This window comes from Lissotriton helveticus, chromosome 11, assembly GCF_964261635.1.
Source record: "Lissotriton helveticus chromosome 11, aLisHel1.1, whole genome shotgun sequence".
Classification (NCBI taxonomy): Eukaryota; Metazoa; Chordata; class Amphibia; order Caudata; family Salamandridae; genus Lissotriton; species Lissotriton helveticus.
This window is the reverse complement of record NC_136072.1, coordinates 1,000,407,343-1,000,427,067: the sequence shown is the minus strand read 5'-3', so window position 1 is coordinate 1,000,427,067 and position 19,725 is coordinate 1,000,407,343. Positions and strand designations below refer to the sequence as shown.

Below are 19,725 nucleotides of genomic sequence, written 5' to 3'. Positions count from 1 at the left end.
CCCTCTCTAGTCCCAAAGCCACCAGCTCTTGTTCCGGGCCACAGGACCACCTCAGCTACTTTCATGTAGGAACTGCTTTTCGGGAGCCTGGAACATCCTCTGTGTCACCATCTGTTGAGTATGGCAGAAAAAGCTACACAAATGCTCAACTTGGTCAGGAGCTCTAGCAGAGAACATCAGGCTACTCGGCCATCTTTGCTAGATCCTTGTAATGGGGATTTTAAGGAAAGAAATTGGACTTTAACTCAGATTCCTCTAAGGGAGAAACCATTTGTTCAGACCTTACAAACAAATTCACTAGTTTCCTGCTAAATTAAATCTAATTACTTCCCACAAAATGGTTAATGCCTCATAATTTTGGCGTGTTTGCCAAATTTTCATGAAACCTAAAAAGAAAAATATATTTTTTTAAATAGTACATTGATCACTGCTTCTTCCTGGAAAGTTTCGGGGTGCTGTCCTGCCCCCCTGGTCCTGGTGTGGGGTCACCGGGGGCTAACAATGTTACTTTTTTTAGCGGCTCCTGCCCTTTTTAGTTCTGAGCTAGACAGTACATGCGATGTCTACTCGAGACATGCTGTATCCAGAAAATGAGCTTTAAGCTCCGCACATCTTATTAATTGGCTACTTTGACTATTTGTGGTAATTGCTTGTTTGTCTTTGGTTAATTAGTTTAGTAATTCCTCCTTTTAGACTGTTGTAAACTCCCATGAGGACTAGCCCCTGATACATGTGATCTAAATCTGTATGTTTTATGTACAGTTTGTCGACACTTTTTTAAAAATAATGTTTTCGTAGCTGCTGCTGCAGCCACGACAGCAATGCACTTCCCTAGCCATATTGGATTGCAATGGCTATTCATCTGCCCTTGGGTTTCAATGTCTTCTCACGCTGCACAGAAGCATACATTTTGGTTACAAGCGCTTCAGTTCCTATGCATGCCAAAAAGCAGCGCTCTCCTGCTTTCCCAACCGGAATGCATTCTCTTTTGTGTTGGTGCCGAAAACAAAATGCATTCAGATGATGACATTTTGTTGTTGTTGTTTTGTTTTAGTTTTTTTGCCTCGTTTGGCATTCGGAACAAAATGAGCTCAGATGTTTGGCTTTCGGAATAAAGCCTTTGCATTACTGTTGAAATACAGATGCCATTTGTATTAGTTTTTTATTAAGCTTTTGGAGATAAACACGTACAAGATTTTGTTTTTGTTTGTAGCTTTCGGATGAATACACTCAAAGCTCTTTTTAGTTAATTTATAACACCTGCACTCCAAAGCAGAGGCGAGGGCGAGACACAATCTGGGACCCTCCCAACTTTCTGTAGGGATATTAGAAGCACGCTCCCAAAAAGGTGGTACGCTTGAAAAGGCTTGCAAGGATGGGTCCGAGTCAGTCAGAGCTCCAAAGGAAGTACATCCAGAGGCACGATTCTACGAATAACTTCACGGACTTCACCAGCAGCTTAACACAATGTCTCTTACAGAAAATCTACAGCCATCTAACTGAAAAACAACACCCAGCAAAAATCAATTAAGAAACAAAGTTTATGAAAGACTTTGCCGCTCGTTTGTGTCTCAGTGAACCGTGACTCTGTCCAGAAAACTCACCGTCTGCCTGTATAAGTCTGAGGAGAGGCGTACTTCGTCAAAAGGCAATTGAAAGGCTGCTGCAACAGGGGCTGGGACTGCGAGACCCAGGGTTCCGCGCAGGATCATCGTAGCGCACCTGGAGTCTCTTCCCGCCCCTGCTCCTCCCTGATTGGCTGACCTGTTCTAGAAACTGCTCGCGGCCCCCGCTCCGCGGGAGCCGCTCGTTTGTGTCTCAGTGAACCGTGACTCTGTCCAGAAAACTCACCGTCTGCCTGTATAAGTCTGAGGAGAGGCGTACTTCGTCAAAAGGCAATTGAAAGGCTGCTGCAACAGGGGCTGGGACTGCGAGACCCAGGGTTCCGCGCAGGATCATCGTAGCGCACCTGGAGTCTCTTCCCGCCCCTGCTCCTCCCTGATTGGCTGACCTGCTCTAGAAACTGCTCGCGGCCCCCGCTCCGCGGGAGCCGCTCGTTTGTGTCTCAGTGAACCGTGACTCTGTCCAGAAAACTCACCGTCTGCCTGTATAAGTCTGAGGAGAGGCGTACTTCGTCAAAAGGCAATTGAAAGGCTGCTGCAACAGGGGCTGGGACTGCGAGACCCAGGGTTCCGCGCAGGATCATCGTAGCGCACCTGGAGTCTCTTCCCGCCCCTGCTCCTCCCTGATTGGCTGACCTGCTCTAGAAACTGCTCGCGGCCCCCGCTCCGCGGGAGCCACTCGTTTGTGTCTCAGTGAACCGTGACTCTGTCCAGAAAACTCACCGTCTGCCTGTAAAAGTCTGAGGAGAGGCGTACTTCGTCAAAAGGCAATTGAAAGGCTGCTGCAACAGGGGCTGGGACTGCGAGACCCAGGGTTCCGCGCAGGATCATCGTAGCGCACCTGGAGTCTCTTCCCGCCCCTGCTCCTCCCTGATTGGCTGACCTGCTCTAGAAACTGCTCGTTTGTGTCTCAGTGAACCGTGACTCTGTCCAGAAAACTCACCGTCTGCCTGTATAAGTCTGAGGAGAGGCGTACTTCGTCAAAAGGCAATTGAAAGGCTGCTGCAACAGGGGCTGGGACTGCGAGACCCAGGGTTCCGCGCAGGATCATCGTAGCGCACCTGGAGTCTCTTTCCGCCCCTGCTCCTCCCTGATTGGCTGACCTGCTCTAGAAACTGCTCGCGGCCCCCGCTCCGCGGGAGCCGCTCGTTTGTGTCTCAGTGAACCGTGACTCTGTCCAGAAAACTCACCGTCTGCCTGTATAAGTCTGAGGAGAGGCATACTTCGTCAAAAGGCAATTGAAAGGCTTCTGCAACAGGGGCTGGGACTGCGAGACCCAGGGTTCCGCGCAGGATCATCGTAGCGCACCTGGAGTCTCTTCCCGCCCCTGCTCCTCCCTGATTGGCTGACCTGCTCTAGAAACTGCTCGCGGCCCCCGCTCCGCGGGAGCCGCTCGTTTGTGTCTCAGTGAACCGTGACTCTGTCCAGAAAACTCACCGTCTGCCTGTATAAGTCTGAGGAGAGGCGTACTTCGTCAAAAGGCAATTGAAAGGCTGCTGCAACAGGGGCTGGGACTGCGAGACCCAGGGTTCCGCGCAGGATCATCGTAGCGCACCTGGAGTCTCTTCCCGCCCCTGCTCCTCCCTGATTGGCTGACCTGCTCTAGAAACTGCTCGCGGCCCCCGCTCCGCGGGGGCCGCTCGTTTGTGTCTCAGTGAACCGTGACTCTGTCCAGAAAACTCACCGTCTGCCTGTATAAGTCTGAGGAGAGGCGTACTTCGTCAAAAGGCAATTGAAAGGCTGCTGCAACAGGGGCTGGGACTGCGAGACCCAGGGTTCCGCGCAGGATCATCGTAGCGCACCTGGACTCTCTTCCCGCCCCTGCTCCTCCCTGATTGGCTGACCTGCTCTAGAAACTGCTCGCAGCCCCCGCTCCGCGGGAGCCGCTCGTTTGTGTCTCAGTGAACCGTGACTCTGTCCAGAAAACTCACCGTCTGCCTGTATAAGTCTGAGGAGAGGCGTACTTCGTCAAAAGGCAATTGAAAGGCTGCTGCAACAGGGGCTGGGACTGCGAGACCCAGGGTTCCGCGCAGGATCATCGTAGCGCACCTGGAGTCTCTTCCCGCCCCTTGCTCCTCCTACAAAAACGTACCACTGACGCATAGCGGGACGCGTGTGCGGGACGCCGGACGAAGCCCGGACAAAGGGCGGACAGTCTAAGACAGTCCAAGACTGGCCACGACTGGACTGGGCCAGGAATCTATCATCTTCAGTGCTGTGAGTTACTTGCTTTTTCGCCCAGCTGCTATTAACTGTTGAAGTGCCTAAAACCTAAAATCTTGCTATCGGTAACAATTTTACATCTTGCCATATCGTATTAGGCTTGAGTAGCTCCAATATGTCGAAACAGAAGACCCCCATTATTCCTGCCAACACCATGGACAATCATCTAGTCCAAGTGGTGGCAAAAATCAACAATGTACGGAGGTCTTCCTTGGGGCTCAGTAACTCTCCACCATGTGCTCAACTAGAAAACCTTGGTTCAACCCAATTGGACTCTGACGAAATAAATGTCATAGATCTGCATGCGGACGAGACTAATGATTGTTTAGTGTTAAATGTTTCTACAACATCTATTGTTACACAACTAGACTCAAATGTCGACCTATTAATTGGGGATGAGTTAAACATGTCCTGTAATGAGTCAGGGATAGATAAGGAGAGCATCTCTCCCCCAATGCCTGTACCCGCACCGAGAGCAACAAGAGGGTCCACAAAAGTCCCCCCCAAAAGAGAAGGACTCCGGTCTAGTAGGAACAAACCAACAAACCCCCCTAGAAATAAACACAAGAGTGTCTCAGAAGGGATAAGGGAGGAAGGGAATGGCAACACAGGATGGGACGATATGTTATCAAGTAAGTTTATGGGCATGTTAAAATCTAAGATATCTCGGCTAATCAAACCCCTCATATCCAAAATAGACCATCTAACTGATAAAGTTAACAAACTGGAGACCCTTCTAAAAACAACAAATGATAGCGTGGGAGAGATACCGAATTTGGTATTAAGTAAAATTGATGAAAAACAAGTGATGGGAAATACAATAGTGGGAAACATCTCTGGGGGAATAGAAGATATTCCAGCTCCTATTCAGTCAACTAGTACTAGATCTAGGAATGACCCTAGTAACTATATAGCCTTAGATCCTCCGACAGTTCAAGGGAATATTATATCCCCTGATTCTAATACTGAAACAAGTCCCATGGAGCTCATTGTAGAAGCTTCACCATTGATATTAGTACTTGCTAATGTCCCACCACTGAAAACAGGTCAGAGTGAGTCGCCAGATTCCCTATTAAATAAAGCTTCGCAGTGGTTGAGTAATAACATGCACATATCTCCCTGGGGAAAAGAAAAGCTTTTAGAAGACTTGCTATCAGCGAGACGGGTAAAGTGGATAGGGACTAAACCGAAGAAATTTGCAGGTGACTGTGTGGTATTAAACCTTAAGGGCCCTGAGGTATTACCGGACATTTTGCATAATATTTTCCCTCCACAACGTAGAACGGCAGAAGTAATTCCACTTATGTTGGATTTTTTCTACACTAGAAGAGGACTTGTAGCTAAGCCAAGCATATTGAGAACCAAGTGGTCAGTAGTTGGAAATAGAAGGGCTAGGGGCGGCCCTACCTGTGATTGGGGACTAAATTTGGTAAACCGTTACTCGGCTTTATCCGATTTAAACGAATGCGACTGACTCGCAAGTTGTGAATCTGCCTCTCCCAAAAAGCAGAAAATCCTAAATAATGGAAAGGCAGAAAATATGAGATGTACACAGCTGAGCAATCAGAAAATAGGCCCTAGGGAACCCCAAATTTTTGTTCATGGAGAGATAAAGGCAGATTTAGAGGGTTTAAACAGAGTTAGAGAGGCAGAAGAAAGCAAAGCAATATTGACGGATGGAGAAATAATAACTGCTGAACGCGAAGTATTTGTAAATAATGCTGAGAAGTGCCAGGCGTTGCAATACCAAGAGACACCATCACTGTCCCTTGTCTCATGGAACATAGCAGGCTTAGCAAATAAAATAACTATACCAGAGTGGGTGGATTTCATTGACCAGTATGATATAATTATGCTGCAAGAAACCTGGTCATTGACCCCAACTTTTCGACCGGGGTATCTAAACTTCCATATGCCAGCAACCAGAAATCGTTTGGGACGCCCCTCAGGAGGTTTGTTAATTTGGATACGTCAGTCATTGAACTGTTCCATAAAACAAAGATCTGTACCTTCTAATGATATCATAGCACTTGATATCAGTTGGGAAAATGGCCATGAACTTGTCTTGTATAATGTCTATGCCAGGGGAGTTGGTAGTGGTAAATCTTCAGAGGCTGTAACAATTCTAGAGCAGAACATTGAAATGATAACAGCAAAATCCCATGTAATAGTAGGTGGGGATTTTAACGCCACCTTTGAACCCTTAGGTGAAGAGGATAGGATTTTGTCTGAGGAGGAGGATGTCAAGTGGGGTATACCCCAGCTAGAGGTGCCTGTTATTAGCAATCCAGCTAAAGAGTCTCTGTTTAGCAAAAGGCTTAAGAGCAGTAAACGGGCGCTCGCCCTCTGATTTAGAAGGGAATAATACGTTTGACAATGGTCGAGCAGCTAGTAGAATTGACTATTTACTGTTGGATGTAAGGGCCTGGAATAAAATGGTAGATATGGTCGTGGAAAAGAGACTAGAAAGTGACCACAACCCTCTATGCCTGACTCTTCACTCCTATAATGAGAGTACAGAGCCTACCAATAAAAATGAAATGGTCACGCAAGATGTCGTCTGCTCGAATAACCAACGACATCTGAAATGGAGAATGCTATTAGAAGATGCAGCAAAATTTGAGATTCTCAAAAAAATAGTAGTAGATGAAGTAAACAGCATTAAGTCCCATTGTGGGAAGCCTAATTTCCAAGATTATATGATGGAGGCCCATAAAAACCTCTTTTGTAATATTCAGAGCTTTTTTATCAAAATAGTAGATTCTAATAAAACTAAAAAGGAACAACCAAGTCATGGATGGTATGACAAGAGTTGTAGGCTGGCACGGCTCAACCTAAGTATAGAATTGAGAACAGGCAATGCCATAGCAGTTAGGAGGGCTAGGGACAATTATAGACTGATTCAGAAACAGGCTAGGAAACGCTGGGATGAGGAATGCTGGCAAGACTTGAAGGAGGCCTGTGCTGCCAAGGACTCTAAGCGATTCTGGTCCTTGGTAAAATGGGAAAGGGGAGGGATAGCTGCTCAGCCACAAAACCACGTTGCTAAAAACAAATGGACTGAGTTTTTCCAACCACAGTATGCACGAAATCTAGCCTACACCTCCATTAAACCCCCACCATCTGTCTTTTTCAAACACCAAATATTTAACGAAAAGGACGTTAGTAAAGCATTGGATTGTATAGCGGGGGGAAAAGCCCCGGGTATGGATGGAATCCCGGCTGATATATTCTTATCGGATCGGAAATCCTGGTGTACCTACTTTGAAATGTTGGCCAATGCAGTGGCGATGGGAGGAGAGGTACCTGCATCATGGAAGGGAGCAGAAATTGTCCCCATATTTAAAAAAGGGGACAAAACGCTAGCTAAAAATTATAGACCCATCAGTTTAATTGACACAGCCCAAAAACTGATGGGGCGCCTAGTCCAGAACAAACTGCAGCAATGGATTGATGAAAGGAACATACTGTCACCCTATCAGGCAGGGTTTCGGCCCCTGACTAGTAGTGTTGACCAAGTCCTATACTTCATAGCCATCTATTGGAGAAATGTCACACTAAAAAAGGGGTCATTGTATGCCGTTTTTGTGGACCTAAAAGCAGCGTTTGATCTGGTCCCTAGAGAAAAATTGTGGCAGACCCTGGCCGATGGAGGATTAAGCCAGGAACTTCTTACCCTCTTAGTCCGCCTCCATGAAAATAATTTTGCTAAAATTAGGTGGGGCAAGCAGGGAGAAGTCACAGACCCGTTTCCAGTAGAACGAGGAGTAAGGCAAGGATGTGTCCTAGCACCAACACTATTTTCAATTTATATAAATGGTATAGTTGACCATCTAAAGAAACTTTCAAGTGACGCCCCAATTATAGCAGGCTCCCGCGTTCCCGTCCTTATGTTTGCGGACGACACGCTTTTACTTTCACGCACGCCGAGCGGTCTCCAAAAAGTGGTTGATGCCTTTGGAGAATTTTGCGATAATAGGGGCCTTGAATTGAATACCACAAAAACTAAATTCATGTGCCTAAATCAACATTCCACTTTTAAAGGTGTAATAAAATATAAAGGTACTCCCCTAGAGAAAGTGGACGCTTTTTCTTACCTAGGCATCATCCTACAGGGAAATATGAAGTGGAAATCGCACATAAACACGACAGTTTTGAAGTTCAGCCAGCTTGCAGGCGCAGTTGCTTTAAAACACCGAGCCTCGCTAACTAAGCCGGTAAATTGTGCACTTGAAATCTATAACATGAAAGTATTAGGCGCTTGTCTATATGGATCTGAATTATGGGGGTTTTCAAACTTGGGAGAGCTGGGACGCGCAGAAAACAGATTCTTGCGAGGGCTTGTAACGGTCCCCCAAAGCACACCCACAACTCCACTGAAACTGGACCTTGGCAGGAAAAACATTGAGGATATTGCCAGGCTACGGCCACTCTTATATTGGAGACGCCTGATGGTGACTCCAGAGCTAAATCATTATGCTTCAGCTTTGGCAGATGTTGTTGAGTTCGATCGTTTTCATTGTATTGAATGGCTAAAAGAACTACGGGGACTTCTTGTAAAGTTAAAACTGGAACATTTATGGGGCTCTAATGATGTGGCTAGCTTTCCTACAAAAGCAAAACTGAAAGAATTATATTGGGAAATGGTGTATACAACAATGTTTTGTAATGGATCCCAATCAAAATTGTCATCTCGTTTTTTGGACATAAAAATGTATCCGTCATGCGAACTATATTGGGATATAATTGAACGTCCGCAGGATAGGAAACTGTACTTCCAATTCCGTATAGGAACATTACCTGTGAATGCGTTTAAGAAACACTGGTCTCCACTGTGGGATGAACATTGTTGTTTTTGTAAAGATCAAACAGAGCACATTTCCCATTTGTTATTCTGTTGCCCATTGTATATTAGCCCTAGGCGCAAATGGTTAAAACCAGTGTGCTTAAATATTGGTACCCGTAGCCAATTGATAGCCCTTAGAATACTAGAATCCGATTGTTCAGCTCCATTTGTAGTTGCCGTAGCAAAATTTCTTGCCTGGGCTTGGGTAATCCGCACTCGTGCTTTAATGTCAAACACAGTAAATTGAAATATGGTTGCTACTATCCATCCATTTTGTTATATGAATTGCCATTTAAAAAAAAAAAAAAAAATAAATAATCTTTATGAATTCTGGAAAAATGTATTTGTATCTTTTATATACATAGCATTCGACTGTCATTGTTTAATATGTGTTTTAGGAAGTATTTTAAGACATAGTATTTATTGTATTAGGGTTAGGAGGATGCTTTTATGACAAATGTCGAATAAAGCTTTGAAATTTAAAATTGAAAGACTTTGAATCTTGTTAGAAATGTTACCATGTTTTTTTTTGTTCTAAAACATTGGCAACATGCGTCCTTTTACTGGAGAGCCATGATTTGTCTTTAAATTCACTACACCCACTATAAAGGAAATGCCACCACCATTCGGGAACAAGATGAACTATGCAGGTGTGGTCCTGTGTCTGAAATAACTAAGCAGCGGGGAGGGGGGGTGGGGAGGTTTGGTTTGAACAACAAATGTATAGTATTTCTAATTACAAATATGGAACATTTAGTTAACTTATGAAGGTTGGAAGCTAAATGAAAGCAGTGTTTTAATACATTTGTATCAATCAGGTTTTCATTTGCAATTGCATGAATGTTCTCATCTAGTTACTTTCATGCCTGCCTGTTAAGCACAGTTGTTCTACAACAGGACTCAGCGATACAACCTATTCACCATGCCCCTCTCCCCTAGCAGAGCCCACACTGAAACTTCAAAGCTCTTGCTGTGCCTCTCTAGAGCGGTTATCCTATTCACGGGTGCTAGTCAGTGACCAGGGGGCATGTGAGTAACAGAGGAGTCTGCGGTGTGTAACCAAGTAGCGTGAGCAGAATGTACTTCAAATGTGAAAGACATCAATTAAAGACTAATTGTTACTAAATGGAAAACAAACTGTGCTTCAAAATGCGGTTTTAATTTTCGCTAGAAAAAAAAAACTCCTCTTTTCTTGTGTGCGCGGAGATAAAACTTGAAACGCGTTTCTTGATGGTTGTGTTTGTGTAACTTTGATGAATCACGTTAAGCAGAACCATCATTTCAAAATTGCATACAAACGAGTTAACTGGAAACTGCAACTGAAATAGTATGCATTCTATTAATTGCAGTGCTGCTTATATAAGTTTATGACTGCATGCACCAGAATGCAAAGAAACTAAATAACTAGGGTACTTATGACTCTTTATTATCCAAATACGTTGATCTGTAAACTATTGTTTAACTTTTTTGGGGTTTGGTCTTCTAATACAGTGGCAGCCATGTTCTAGTTTAAACGCCATTCCTTCATGGAAACCTAAAGTGTCTTTCATTCCTTATCGGGGATTACAAAAGGATTGAAAATTAGTTAATGTATTCATTTGAGACTAAAGGCATCAGGGATTACAAAAGGATTGAAAATTAGTTAATGTATCCATTTGAGACTAAAGGCATACTCAGTGTAGAGAAGGAGTAGTAATAAGAGTTGATATTTCAAAAAGCTCTTTAACGTGCCTTCCCTGCCATCTCTTTGGCCCTTTTATTTTGTCATTAAAGCTGCAGGACTTTGTTGCAGACGGGCGCATCTCGGACACTTCTTACTTGTAGCTTGTGACATACAAGTGGCAGACTCCCAGTTGTCCAATCTAGGTGCTAGGCTATTGCTTGGCTGACTGTGTTAACTGTTGTAGTTTAGGGGCTCACTGCAGCAGCAATTCAATGCATATTTTACAGATAAGTAAAAGTACCCCCACGGGAGGCCAGAGCCCCTGGGGGTCGGCGCAACTAGTATCGCCCCCTGGAACCTCATCCCCTAGAGCAGTTTTTATATTTAGGGAAGGGGTGTGCATCACCCCCCGAGAATTTTGAAGGCCCTGGGGACCCCACCCCTGCGGCTGCTCATTTATTATTCACTGCTCCAGGCAAGGGCCGCCCCATAATGACCAGCAAGGGTTTTTAGTAATATTTTATAATCCTGGTGGAGCCCCTAGAAGGTGTATGGGCACCTCCAAGCATTTCCTAATGTTGTGGAGGGCTACAGGGACAGCAGCAGCCCCATAGATAACATTATGAAATAAAACAGTAACTCTCCTGGGTTAATGAATCCTTGACCCCAGGAAAGCTTACCATAATTCTTAAAGCACTGTGAGCTGCAGCTGTATGCTCTTTAGCTGGAGTGCAGGGACCCCTTGTGGTTGGTTCCATGGCTGCACCTTGAATAAATGTTAAAAAGGGACTCAAAGATATTTTATTTATTTTTTTAAGTGCTTTATTGAAAACATTTTATTGCAATAACTATTATTAAACTTTGCGATGTGTGAATTTATAAAATATACATTTGGTTATAGTTATGTGCTGACCCTTTGATCAATCCAGACGTGCGTTTTATTATATTTTGGTATTCTGACATTTGGACAAAGCCATTAGGTCTACCTTACTTAAAAAGACACTCTTTATATTGTTACATGACAGTCCGTGGTTGGTGCCCGTGTGGGGTCGGGCGCTGGGCTGGCAGCAGGCCAGGCCTTGTGCCTAATCCCATGCCATGAATGGTGATTAACATCTTATTTTACTTTTTAAAAAAAATAGAAATTCACAGAAAATAAATCAAAGGTTAAAAGGACATAATAGTTAGGTAAAAATGTTAGTGGAAGCATACCTTTTTAAACGAACCAAACCACTGAAAATTCTCAAGTAACTATAACTTGTGCCCTAAAGCAACAATAACTCATGTCCTCACAACGCACTGCTAATGTCTTAACACATTACATCACTCATGACTACTTCTGTGACATCATTGAAAACCTTACTGCAATATCTGAAATGACTTCATTGATGACAACACTGTGCATGGCAGGGTTGCAACTTATAGTTACTTGCGATTACAGTAACTTGTGAATTTCTGTGTTTTTGTTAGTTTGATATGTTTTAACTGATACTCATTAAAAAGTGCCAGTTTTAGAACTCGTCTTCATTCAGTACACATGTGATATGAAACCAGGAGGAATTAAAGTAAAGAAAGAGCATGTTTCTATTACCCAATGGCTGAACTTAGTTCATCTGTTGTTCCCAAAGCTTCAAAAACCTGGTCATCTTTTGCTCTCCTCTCCCCAGTAAACGTGCTGGAAAAGCCTAACAAATGAGAAAAGTGTTAAAATATTCAAACAAATGAAACTCCGACTAAAGCTATGCATATCTGTATTCATTTGTTTGTTATACATGCGCATAACTCTGCCAGATAACCCAGTCTAGGAGTAGGGACAATACATATAATCATGAAGTTTTATGTCAGTTTTCACAAATGTGGTCTAGTAAATACAGCATTTAAAAACAGAATCGACTTACTGCTCTGCACTGGTTTTGCGCTGTTTCTATTTCATAACAATAATGAATGTGAAACAATATTTTGCGATGGCACTGAAACATTTACCATTAGAATGTTTAAATGTGTATATCTCACACCTTTATCTCCTGTTTTTGTATAAATCTTCGGTACTCTGGTTCTCTTTGACCCGGAATCTGGGCTAGAAAAAAATTAGATAGAAACAGCTGTAAAGAAGTGTGCTAAAGACAGATCAAATCGGAGGCTCATTTTTCAGTGGCCTCAAAAATAAATTGGTGTTCATAATTAATTACATTGATTAAAGAAGGATTGTCCAGCATAGGTATAGAAGGAGGACCACTGTCCAATTTTCAGAATAACCAAGGACTATGTGAATGATACCCATTTGGACTGATTCTAGGTTAAACATGGAATATTTTCATGTGGTAAACGTATATAAAATTTATCTAAATAGGAATATTCTGCATAGCAAGTGACAATGCTGAAAAATATGAGATAGCCCCAAGAGGAGGAGTAGAATGGATGTAAAGGGGGGAAAGCAGATGCGCGTAAATGGCTAAACAAGTGAACCTGAACTGTAGGCCCTTCATCAGGGACAATGCAGTAAGAAAGAAGAAACTGAGCAAAACACAGTGTCCTATGATTCTGAATGATGACTAACATGTCCAGTAACAGGCTGAACCTTGCAAGTAAACACAAGTATGTGGAAATCCTACCACCTGACACCCAGAAAATATTGTTTGGGGTCAAGGGCAACACGTTTTCATATTTATTTTGGCTTCTGGATACATAGGCCCAAATCTCTGCAGCACTAACCTTTTGGCTGCCAGTATACAGAGCCACCAAATGAACATGTCTTCACCAAGGCAAGATGTGTATTCAAATAAATAAGTTGTTCAAACATAACCATGTAATTAATAAACGCAAAAGCCTTTACTTTTAGGGCAGCGCTCTAAGGAAATGCAGTGACCTCATCTTCATTCCACATTAAAATGTGTACAGATGTCTACTTTCAAACAATCATTGGTAAAGGAACACATGGGCAAGGTTGATTACGAAATTAATCAAAAACAGAAACAGGACACTTGTAACAATTCTAAACCATTGGTTGGAAGAATAGTTGAAACACCCTCAAAAAATCAATGTTGTTCGGAAAAGCGGTATATATGTTTCATCCGCCCCACATTGACGTTGTGGCAGTTATCATTGGATGTTCCAATATGTGCTAAGTGCCAGCCTCATCCAGAGGCACCTCTGGTATAGAATGCAGTGTCCAGAGATTGAGGGTTGCCCCCACAAAAAAAGTATAAAACCAGGATTCTTGAAAAAAAGGGGAGGAAAAAATTTTAAAAAGAGAAAGTCACCCTAATACTTTAATGTGAGGTGAGATTCTGCTGTCATAAAATATACTGATACTTCAGGAAGATCAAGTTACTAGATCGGTGAGTATTATAATGGGCTTGTCGACATGTTTCAGCTCCCTTTGGCCCTGTGGGTCTATGGAGCTTTCGTCAGGACTAACATACATGAATATTTCTACTCACACGACTTGTGTAGTATATTGAAGTGTTCGCTTTTTGACACTTGGTTATGAAAACCTGCTCTCCATCATCTGTAATAAAAAGAGAGAGATATACAACAGTACACAAAATTCATATGACTGTCTGGTTGGTTATTTTTTGGGGGGTGGAAAGAGGGGGGCGAAAGGAGGGGATTGGTGTCATCCTTTCAATGTTAGCGTTTTTTTCGCTAAGATACTGTTTTGAAGGAAAAAATGTTCGGCAGTGGATTAAGATTAACGAGCTAAGTGTGATCAAAATAGTTACAGCTTTGTATTAGAAACCAATCGGGGCATGGCAGTGTTATACCTTGTGTCTCACTTATCACGTGTTTGACAATGCGTTTAACGGCTGTTATGTTATATGCCCAATACATTAGGGGTTTGTTGCTCGGTATTTTGAGACATGCCACACGTGGTGTTGTAGCATATAAAAAGATACACAGCAACTTCGAATGTCTCAAAACAATTATTGGTCCAAATTGATTCTAAAAACTCTCCGCAAAACATCTAGGTTGGAAAACTATTGCCCATAACTTAAATATGTTCTTAAGCACTCTAGTCAGTTTGCTTAATGGAGAGGCACTAGTACCCCAAATTGCACGGGCTCTGTATTTTTAGTATGCTCCCACATAGGTTTACGATGCGAACATTTTACCGGTTAATTTCGCTTCGGTTTAAAGATATTTAAAAGATCTGTCCTACCTGTTTTTGAAGAGCCAAATTTTCCATCAGGGGAATGCCGCTTCTTTAAGCACAGAGCTGGAGAAAAGGAAGTGAATCATTACACTCGCCGCTTTTGCGTCTTACCGATTTTTCTGGGAATGAAGCAGAGCCGCCATTACCCGCGTGGTGTATGGTTCTGAGGCTTGTGCTGACTCTGCCCCCGGACGCTGGGACTGCATGATGAGCTCATATTTAAAGGGCCATGCATGATAATGGAATGAAGGTTTTTTTTGAAGATAACTTTATGTATCGCTGTCTCGGCTTTGACGGATTTAGCCGTTCAGACAAGCGAACAAATTGGTTACATTTTCAAGTTGATAGGGCAAAGCATACTATATTGTAATTGTGTAGGGACACATGATCGATAGGTTGTAGACATTTTTATTCTTTTTTCGGTGTTTTTTTTTTTGTGTAGGACTTTTCTTGATTCCATTGGACATTCATTAGTCAGCAAATGATGTTATTTTGCGAATTGGTGCCATGGTACATTATCATTGAGACCTTGTTGGTAGGTATGGAGACGGTTCACCCACCTCTGTTCCTTTTTGTAGAGTATTTTCTCTGAGTTCTGTGACTTATCTGTTAACATTTCTATCACAGTCCAGTGGAGATCGTCACAGGAGTGATTCATTTCTACGAAATGCGAACATAATTTAGTGGGGTTCTTTTTCAGTCTAATATTGCTTCTGTGTTCGCCAATTCTTGTTTTTACTTTTCGGCAGGTCATCCCTATGTATTTCTTTTTACATGGACAGCTTACCATGTAGATGACGTGGGATGAATTGCAATTTGTATGCTGTCTTTGCGTCCAAAGTAAGGTCTCTGATAGTTGTAATGTTTTTGATGCTGTGGTTGTTTTACATGCTACGCATGTGCCACAAGGGTAGTGCCCTGTAATAGGTGTCATCGAGACATCTCTTGTTATGGCCAGTGGTTTTTTCTTTGGAGGCCGTGTGTGTACCAATAAGTCCTTCAGATTTTTTGTTCTTCGATTGGCAAATCTTGGTTTGGGCCAATCAAATCTCCCAGTGTTCAGTATGTGCCAATTTTTATTTACCAATTTTTGCACATCATAGGTGGATGGACAGAAAGTTGTTACGCAGATGGTTAAATCTGGTATTTGTTCTTTTGGATGGGTTTGCAGGAGACAGTCTCTTGGCTGGTTGTTCGCTTTTTTTTGCATCTAGAAATAGTTTTCTGGGTGTAGTCTCTGTTTTTTAATTTCTCACTTAGTTCTAGGGCCTGTTTCTTATAGTCTTCATCTTTACTGCAATTTCTTCTGAGCCGTAAAAATTGGCTGTATGGGAGATTGTCTCTGAGTGGCTTCGGGTGATAGCTCTTGTAAGATAATAGGCTATTCTTAGCCGTTGGCTTGGTGTAAGTTCTGGTTTGCAAGGTGTTATTTTCTGTAAAAATTGTAAGGTCCAGAAAATCTAGTTGTGTGTTATTGGCTATGTAAGTACATTTTAGCCAGGGATCCAGTCTATTTAGCCAATCCATGAACTGTTTCAGGTCTTGTTCGATATTCCAAATCAGAAGAATATCATCAATGTATCTCTTCCAATATATTATACTGGAAGAGAAAGGGTTTGATTCATTTAGAACATGTTGACTTTCGAAATGACTTACGTACAGACCCGCCACCGAAGGCGCAAATGCACTGCCCATGGAGGTGCCATGAATTTGTAGGTACAACTCTCCATTGTATTAAATTTTTTTTTATTTTAGTGCTAATTTGCAGCACTCAAGGATGAAGTGTCTGGGGGTATTGTGTTGCCAGTCTTCCATGAAAAGGACATCTTCCAACATCTGGATCGTCTCGTCTTGGGGTAGGCTGGTATACAAGGATTCCACGTCTAGACCGACCAGGAGCATTGTGTCAGGGTCAAAGGTTTTGTCTGAGATCTGTATTAGTTGGTTTCGAATACAAAGCTGTAACTATTTTGATCACACTTAGCTCGTTAATCTTAATCCACTGCCGAACATTTTTTCCTTCAAAACAGTATCTTAGAGAAAAGACGCTAACATTGAAAGGATGACACCAATCCCCTCCTTTCGCCCCCCCCTTTCGACCCCCCAAAAAATAACCAACATTATAGTCAATATAAATTTTGTGTACTGTTGTATGTCTCTCTCTTTTTATTACAGATGATGGAGAGCAGGTTTTCATAACCAAGTGTCAAAAAGCGAACACTTCAATATACTACACAAGTCGTGTGAGTAGAAATATTCATGTATGTTAGTCCTGACGAAAGCTCCATAGACCCACAGGGCCAAAGGGAGCTGAAACATGTCGACAAGCCCATTATAATACTCACAGATCTAGTAACTCGATCTTCCTGAAGTATCAGTATATTTTATGACAGCAGAATCTCACCTCACATTAAAGTATTAGGGTGACTTTCTCTTTTTCACATTTTTTCCTCCCCTTTTTTTCAAGAATCCTGGTTTTACACTTTTTTGTGGGGGCAACCCTCAATCTCTGGACACTGCATTCTATACCAGAGGTGCCTCTGGATGAGGCTGGCACTTAGCACATATTGGAACATCCAATGATAACTGCCACAACGTCAATGTGGGGCGGATGAAACATATATACCGCTTTTCCGAACAACATTGATTTTTTGAGGGTGTTTCAACTCTTCTTCCAACCAATGGTTTAGAATTGTTACAAGTGTCCTGTTTCTGTTTTTGATTAATTTCATACTCACCATGGGGAAATAAACGGACACATCTATTCCTCATCCCTATCTGCTGATTAATTATTACAAGGTTGATTACGCCTAATACGGGCAAGATTATGCCAAATCAATCAGCAAACAATTATACAAATAGATATTTATTAAATAAAGTCATATATCGAATTATGTATTGTATATTTCTAGGTCTCTTGTCCTCTGTATATCAAGTTGTGCAATATCAATGTATGTAAACATTACACTGAATGACTACCATTGATTTTAATACCAAATTATTTATTAGCTTCCTGATATATATATTCTCTCTAGCCATGGGATCGTGTGAGACCTGATTTATTAAAGAAAGCCATACCTTTACATCTTCGAGTACGTGCCTTCTTCTTTGCTGGAGTGGGATGGAGTATTATATATCTAAAAATAAAATAAAAAAAATGCTCCGGTATATGACTTTATTTAATAAATATCTATTTTTGAACAAATGTTGTTTTATTGTTTGCTGATTGATTGGGAATTGTCATGCCCGTATTAGGTGTAATCCACCTTGCCCAGGTGTTCCTTTACCAATTATTGTTTATTTCCTGTCAGGGCATATTTATCCTGTACACTGGCTCCCCGGCTCTTTTCCAAATACACTTTCAAACAAACTACACAAAGAAAATCTGCAAATTGGAAAATAAAGTGGCTTCTAAAATACTGTTCAACTTTAAGTACCATAGGGGCTATTTACAAGGGTGACTTACACTTGTGAGTAATGTACATGTGTAATTTACTCTTATGCGTATGAGTAACTTTACTACTTTTGCCTATTCACAAACTTCTAGTTTAAAGTTACTTAAAAGTACAGAAGTAAAAGGTATCCACTACCTCAAAATGGGGTTGGAGCCAAATTTATGAATGTAAGTTACTACTGTATACAAATAAACAGTAGTTTCAGCACCACATATGGCCAACCAATGATAATAACCACCCTTCCACAGAAATAAATGGAGATGGGGACTCACATAGAACCCTACAGAACATAATGTTAAATGAAATGACATTATCTAAAATAGTTAAAACATTAATATATTTCAATGTTAAAAAAGCTAAAAATAGTACACAATTATAACATATTTTAACTTTTGTGAATGCATGAATTAACTTCCATTACACTATAATCAAAATCATTTAAAATAATTGTATACATCACTTTTAATATTTATTAATGAATAATATTATTTTTATTTAGATGGGAATTCATTTGTTTGATTTAAACTTCAGGTAAATAATATTTATTTATTGTGTTTAAATTAAATATTTAATTCAAAATTAAATGAATAGTGTTGCAGCATTTTATATTTTGTTTTACATTTAAAATACGTAAAATTATTTAACATTGCTATCTCAGAAAAATATTTGGAATAATTTATTATAATATTTAGTACTTTCCTATTTTATTTTCCCTATATTTCACCATAGTAAGGAGACATCCACCCCCACTATGAAGTCTCTCTATGGTAAATTATTCGGCAAAGTCAAAAGGTTCATATAAAGAAAATAGTAAAAATATATTTTTTTAAAGCCTTGATTTAAATGTATTTGTATTTTTTATAATGTAGAACACAACTTAAAAATGCTACAGCACTATTACCTATGTCTTAAATTTAAATGTATTAAATAAAAATTATTTTCTGAAGTTCAAATTAGAAAATTAATTCCCATCTAAAGTAAAAAAATTATGCATTATTAATTCTTGAAAGTGATATAGAATTCATTAAATAATTTAATTACATTTTAATAAACAATTTTATATTAATGTATACAATACTTTATAATTAAATTATGAATAGGTTTTAGTTTTAGATTTTGTAACATGAAATTATATTTAAAATGTATCTTTAACTGTTTTAAATAAACTACTTTATCGTGTCCTATGGGGTTTTATTTTAAGTGCCTACCACCCTTATTTTCTAAGGACGACATTGCAGTATGAGTGGTTGGCTGTGTTTGGTACTGGACTTACTCCAACTCTTAGCTGGAGTACTTTACTACTCTTTTGGGGCCCCCATTTTGGTTGTAGTAACCTTATAAGTGAAGTTTGTGAATAGTATTGTTCTTATTATTTGGTGAGTGGGTGCATGCCCCTCCATAAACACCTAAAAAATGCATTTTGAGGATAGACCCCCATTTCTCCGAGGCATGATTTAGCAAAATGTGTTTTAAGCATGCCTTAAAAGAAGAAGAATAATTCAGAATTGGTACAACACCATTATAGGCAACATGAAAATAAATTCTTAAAGAAAGTCTCAAAATAGAACCAACAGCTATATATCCTTGCATTGGTTCACATTTAAGACTCATGAATTCACAGAAGCCGGCCTGGAAACGGTACCCTTAGGAAACATAGGATTTCCATTTTCACATGAGCAAGTATGCATGCGTGTATTTCCTCAAGTGAAAATCTGGTGAGCAACTGCAAATTCCCTTTCTCCATATAACCTTTATTCCACCAT

The 19,725-nt window shown here is 41.1% G+C and overlaps 1 protein-coding gene across 1 annotated transcript in view; it reads right to left on the bottom strand.

The window, feature by feature from the left end:
• The window catches only part of MMAB (metabolism of cobalamin associated B), a 137,852-nt gene that overhangs the window by 82,242 nt on the left and 35,885 nt on the right, over positions 1 to 19,725 (bottom strand). Inside the window, exons 2-3 of the mRNA XM_078667362.1 lie at positions 12,370 to 12,431; positions 11,946 to 12,039 (exon numbers count right to left, since the gene is read on the bottom strand). Of these exons, the coding sequence (XP_078523488.1) occupies positions 11,946 to 12,039; positions 12,370 to 12,431 (156 nt within the window). The remainder of the gene's footprint in view (positions 1 to 11,945; positions 12,040 to 12,369; positions 12,432 to 19,725) is intronic.